Source organism: Plasmopara halstedii (genome assembly GCF_900000015.1).
Source record: "Plasmopara halstedii genome assembly, contig: Scaffold_2956, whole genome shotgun sequence".
NCBI classification, from domain to species: domain Eukaryota; phylum Oomycota; class Peronosporomycetes; order Peronosporales; family Peronosporaceae; genus Plasmopara; species Plasmopara halstedii.
In genome coordinates, this window is record NW_020189861.1 from 420384 (window position 1) to 426745 (window position 6362).

At 47.1% G+C, this 6362-nt stretch overlaps 1 protein-coding gene across 1 annotated transcript; it reads left to right on the plus strand.

The window, feature by feature from the left end:
- Positions 1-2866: 2866 nt before the first annotated feature.
- PHALS_06183 (uncharacterized protein) lies at positions 2867-3096 on the plus strand (the record flags this gene model as incomplete). The annotated part of the gene is made up of 2 exons (XM_024719426.1): positions 2867-2941; positions 2986-3096. 2 exons carry the CDS (start codon positions 2867-2869, stop codon positions 3094-3096), a joined length of 186 nt encoding a protein of 61 aa, XP_024584726.1.
- Between the last annotated feature and the right edge of the window lie 3266 nt (positions 3097-6362).

The following is a 6362-nucleotide window of genomic DNA, read 5'->3' on the forward strand; positions in this document are numbered from 1 at the left end:
TGGTACACAGTCATACACCCACGTCAACCGTATGACGGGGGAGGAAGATGGCGACGTCCGCCTCTAGGCTATGCCTGCAGAAGATGAACTTCTTGAGCTGGACGAGATGTCCCTTGAAGAGTTCGGCAGTGTCTTGAAGGCGATTTGGCTGAAGTGGTCATTGTACGACAGGCATCGCTTCTGGATGAAGCTTTCTTGGAGGACACCAAGAGAGTGCTAAACGCACGAAGTGGATCGTCGATCCAACGGAATTCCTTGGATTTGTACTATCCTTTGGTTAAGGAATTCCAAGACGTCGTCCCAAAAAGACTCGCCTTCGGTCCTACCTTCGGACCGAGGTGTGCGTCACGAGATCGACCTGGTTCCGGGAGCCAAATACTGCGTAAAACGCAAATGGCTTTTGCCCAAGGAGCAGTTCGACGTCATTGACGCCTTTTTCCGAGCGAAATACGACTCGGCGATGGTACGTGAGAGCAAGTCTCCCCATTCGACACCCACGTTTTGTGTTCGAATGCCGAACGGCAAGTGGCGTATCGTTCATGCGTACAATAAGCTCGACGCTGCCACCATTCTGGCATAGACATCGATTCCTAGAAAGGATGTTCATCAGAAAAACATGGTGGGATGTACGAAGTACAGTGCACTCGACTTGGTTGATGGGTAATACCAGTTGCTCACGAGAGCGAGTGATATTCTGCTAACGGCGGTGAGCACTCCGAGCGGCATGCTCTGGGAGTGGCTGGTGATGTACCAAAGGCTGTCAAATGCACCAGCAACAATTTATCGTCTTGTGACGCAGCTGTTCAGGCCCCACAGGGCGTATGCACAAATATAATTCGATGACATTTCCGTTCATAGTCGTGCGGAGCACGGGAGGACGGATGAGGAGACAACATCGTCCATCTAAGAGCGGTGCTCGAGTGCATGCGTACGAACAAACTGTACGCCAATGCAAATAAGTGCATCTTTGGCGCAGAAGAGATTTCATTTTTAGGGTGCTTCATTGGGAAGCGTGGTCTTCGGGCGGATCCCGCTAAGGTCAAGGCCATTGTGGACTGGCCGGCTCCAAAGAACCAAAAGGACTGGCACAAGTGGCTTGGCCTCGCCACCTACTTCCACAAGTATAGCACAAATTATGCGAGATCGGCACGGCCATTGTCGAATCTCCTTGAGAAGGATACGCAATGCTTTTGAATCTAATAGGACTTCCTATGGCCTAAAAGTTACCGGACGTTGATTTTAACAACCTGCATCCTGAGCTTTTAACCCACCTCTACAAGCAAAGTCCGCTTCGTTCAGTGCTGGACCTCATTGCCCATTCACTCTACAAGGTATGGAAAAGGTTTCTTTCGGTATCTTGCACGTACTCTTATTTTACAATTCTGCCGTGCGAGATTTGTTGAACGGCCCTGCGTGAAAATTTGATCAACCGTTCGTCTCAGTTAATTGAAAGAAGAGGGCTTGCGTGGCACGAATGATTTGTGCTACCACAGATGAGGTATAGGTCTACGACTTCTCGGTAACCAAAACATTGTTCTCTACATGAATTAGGCTACCAACGCATTGCCTCTTTTTCTCTAATGATATTTTTAACCTTCATATCACAATCGACCCTCGCGACACGAAATTTGTTTTCCGCAATTAGTTCGTTATCAACCGTTTCGTCGAAAGAGAGTAGAATTGTAGTGGACGCCGAAGTTTTCAGCGTTGGCCCTACCCTTTTAGGGATCCTCAACAATGATGGCAATTGCCACAGCCTTTGAGGGGTTCTCCTGCCATTACGGTAATACAATTACGCAACCCTTAAGCACAGTTCGCTAAATAAGCCCTTTTTGACAGGTAGACAGAGCTATGGTCGTACCCAACAACCCTGATAAGGCGTTGAAAGCCTTTGCGATAGTTGTCGCTTCAACCCTCACCGCCTCTTCTACAGAGGTGATCGCACTTCCCGAAATAAAAATATGGTCATATCATCTTCCGCATTCAGATTATAATTCTTTTTCGTCCAATCCCCCAAAGGGCTGGACAGATAGAATCAGTGGTCTCAGAGAGTCCTATTTTCGCTTTCACGGACGCCTGGTTGGAGCGTCTCAGACGGTGTCCTGCTGACACACTCTCATAGCTGATGAACGCATCCATTTAAGCAGATACAGCTTCATCCGCCAATTCCCCATCCCCTGTGATCGTCAATGTTCTAACCTTTGCTCCATCTTTCCAGAAGGTAAAGTACTTTGCGACTTGGCCATTGGTATGTTAGCAAACGCTTTCATGTGGAACAGGGTAGTTGTGCATCTTTTACAGAGCAAGTTTGACTCGGCGTGTCCGCTAAACAGCGCAAAAGTGAGTGTAATCGAACGGTTTACTCGGGGGAGCTCCTCAAAATAATTTGTAGTTAGTTCTGCTTTGTTTTGTTAAAATTAATATACATACATATATGTATAATGTTATCTCAAAAATTATATGCTTAGTATAACAATGTATAATGAAGCGACTGTACTGCTTAACCTGAAACCAAGGGTCCTATCGTCCTTATCAGACCAGTACCTTGGGACCTCGGAACAACTGAGCTACGCATGAGTAATGTTTAAAAAGATGACTTTATGCTGCCAAAAAAGAGTTCAATTGACTACGGTAAACGTGAGACCGTGTTTTGTTCTCAGATCATTTGTGAACTTGTCCGTGATACAATCAGGGGTCAAACCCCATGGCACTCGTCTTTAGTGATTAGTTTGTATCTTCTTTGGGCTGTCAGCAATCACTTAAGCGTAAAGGCGAAGCTGTTCTTCAAATAGCAGCCAGAGGATGAAGATCCTTGCACTTCATGATCAGCCGACACCCCTTTCCATGCAAAATGTAGCAAAGCAGTATGGCTATTACGAGCAGAATCGCAGAATCGGATGCAGAACGTGAAAGAGTGCAACGATTCGAACGAGAGACCCGGGTAACAACCTTCCGGGTATCCGCTGACAGCCTTTCTGATATTAGAAGCGCCTTTTTCATTTAATCGATTTTGCACCAACTGTGTCCCCAACTGTTGTATACCATAAGGATAAAGTGATTACCGTTGTCTTAGGCATCCCTGAACAAATTTCATAGCTTCGTGGAGCTGATTTGCCAAAGATCGCTATCAATTTGAGCTTACATCTTTTTAAAAAAGTGATGCAATCGACAGAAATATACTAAAGCTCTACAGGGCTAGGGTTGGTGATCAACCAAAAACCCTTCGTCCTACGTCTACAACATGGAAGAGATAGGCTTCTCTTTGACGCTGTTCCCCTGATTTACTGTTCAGTTGCTAAGTAGAGATCTTTCTTATCGCTCGGACCATAAAGGAAGCCGGAGATTTAGTGACCCATGTCGTACGATGCAACGCTACCGAGAATAACGCGGAGCTATCACCATGATAGGAAAAGCGATGGATTCAGCGCGCATAACAGGCAACATTTGCACGATTTCGTACATGCAACAAGAACGCATGTTCCGACCTTCAACAAATGGTATGATAAGATTTTCGAGCCTTTCAATCAGAAATGTACCTGTCGCAAGCTACCGTATAATCTAAACAGCAAACAAATTCATGCATCTGCGTTTGAGCGGAATGGATTTCGGGTTGAGTTCTTTCTCCTAATACAACGTCAATAAAGTAGCCAGTAGACTTAGTAGTTGTCGTGGCTTTAAAGAAGCGGTACAAATATCTGCTGATAAGCCTATCATGACGTTTTTGGGACTATTAAGGCATAGCTGTCAACTTCTATTGCAAAAACGAAATGCGACAACGCAGAAGTGGCCTTCGGCAAGCTTTCTCATGTGCTTGACGCAGCTTACCTGACAAATATCTCTGATATGTCTTGAAACATAATCTCGTCACATTTTTTTGCGGCCTCAGTAAAGATAACTGTAATTTCGATGACCTCGACTAGATCGTCGAGCTACTATGAAAGTGTTCAATCTTGAACAACTTTAAATACGTCAAAAATCGCGACGAAGTGTATGCTACAGCGTTTCTGATTAATTCAGAAGCATTAGTTTGAAGCATGACCGACCTACCTTTTGTAAAACTTGTAAATTGAAGAGATTAGTAAAGCAATGGGTACAATGTTTGTGCTCGATTGAGACATGATGTGGCTGAAACTTGCCCTGGCGCCGGCGAGGTGATCATAGATCCAGCTGCCATTGCGCAACTCGAGGAGATCAATTTTCAAGTGTAAATGTTGTCGCGATCGTATCAGCTCGAGATATTGTCCTGTGTTACATCGGAGCAAATTAATCTGGCGAAGTCTGTTATGATCACTCTTCGACTCGGTTATTACAGCTTGCACTCGGCGATCACACATAACGCTATGCGCAACAACCGCCAGATGGCTCCATTTGACATCATGCATTGAATGACTTCGAAAAATGCTTAATGCATTATTTCGATACGGACTTAAACGAATGGTGTTGGGACACCGAGCATCGAGAGGCTTTAAACAAGGTCAAAGACAGCTTAGTTTATGCACTAATATTGGCGTTGCCAGAAATGTCGTCGGCAGCTACGACCACTGCGTCTCTCCGATTGTCCTTTAAGTGTCGGTTATGACATTTCGGACGTTACAATCGGCTGTGCGCTGCTGCGAGCAGACGCCGAGGGTGTGAGATCGCGTGATCGCGATCGGATCTCGCCAGTTTAAGGCTGCGGAGAGGAACTTCCCAGTTCACTACAAGGAATTACTTGCGGTTATGCACTTGTCAAGTTCAGGGTGCACTTGCTTGGCTCAAAGCCGTTCGTGATCTACACAGATCATGCGTCTCAACGCACTGCGACTCAGTCACCTAAGCTATCGCAGAGGATGGCCAGGTAGCCCTCCTCATTATCAGAATATAACGCCGAGTTGAAGACCGGATTATGAGCTTGTTCGTGTCATGACGGTGACGTCGTCAGTGACGAATTTAATCCGCGCCGCATACGCGGGTGACGGTATGTGTGTAGCGCTGCTACAGATTCTTAAAGGCAAGGATTTTGGAAACTTGAACAAGAATTAGTCGGCGCGTTTGCGCGCACAGTAGAACCGATATTCGTTGAATAACGGGTTGATGTTTATAGCACCTATTCGACGGATACGCCACGAATTGTGGTTCCTCACGATGAAGAAGTGAAAATATCGTAATCTCTATGAGGTCCACCTCCTCTCTTCTCTTCACACCCCACTAAGTGGTCATCTCGGTCGTGAGAAGACCTACAGCTCTGGGAGCTGCCAGCACAGGTGGCCCAAGCTGTACAAATGGACGACCACATATGTGCGCACTTGGGAGACTTGCGAGAGGACGAAACTCTCTCCTTATGCGGCGTCGCCGCTGGCCAGTATGCCAGTACCCTCCGGGTGTTGGTAGTCCATGAGTTTGGACTTTGTATTTGGCCAGCCGAAGGACTCGGCGGGAAACGCGGGTGTCGTGGTCTTCGTCGACTGTTTGAGCAAGATGAGCCATCTTGCGGCGGTGCCGGACACCATCGACAGTGTCGGTACAGCGACGCTTTTCGCGGAAGGTGTATTTCGACAACATGGGTTCCTGGAGTCAATTGTATATGACAGAGACCCACGATTCACTAGAAAGTTTGGTCAGCAATCTTCAAGGTGGTGGGCACCAAGCTGGATTTGTCAGCAACGGACCTTCTGCAGACCGATGGTCAAACTGAGCGCGTAAATTGCATCGTTGAGGGTGTCCTTCGCAGCATCTGCGGAGAGACTCCGAGGTGTTGGAGCATCATACTGCCACTTGTAGAGTTCGCTCTGAACAATGCAGTGCATTCGTCTACTGACTGATACGCCGTCTTACGTGAACGGGCTCGTTCATCCTCGCGTCCCGCTAACGCCGCCATCCATGGATTAGGGCTTTGTGGGGAAGTAAAATCCGAGCGGCTAGCTGATGTCAGTCCTCTCATTGTTCGTAAAGAGGTCGATGACTTCCTTTCCAACAGACTGAGGGTCTTACGACACGTTCGCGATTCAATGGCTGAAAGCCAAAACATGCAGAAGGAATATGCAGATGGAAGAGGTCGACTCGTGTAATCCGCACATATGTACGGTCACACATCTGAGGTCAAAGACTTGGTCGTCTTAGATACGAAAACTCTCCCTACCCATGCAATTTCTGCTGTCTTCAAGACAAAGATCTGTCTACGTTTTATTCGCATCTTTCAAGGTTGTGGCCAAGCGGAGCCTTGTGTATACGCTAAACCTTCAGAAACGGAAGCGCATCCACCCGGTGTTTTTTGTGTGGGCTTGCTCGAGCCATACCGGGATCCGGCGCAAGTTAACGCGGAAGCGTGTTGGAAATGCACCTGGAACCTAGGTGCGGCTTGCATGTGACCCACACGCAACCCA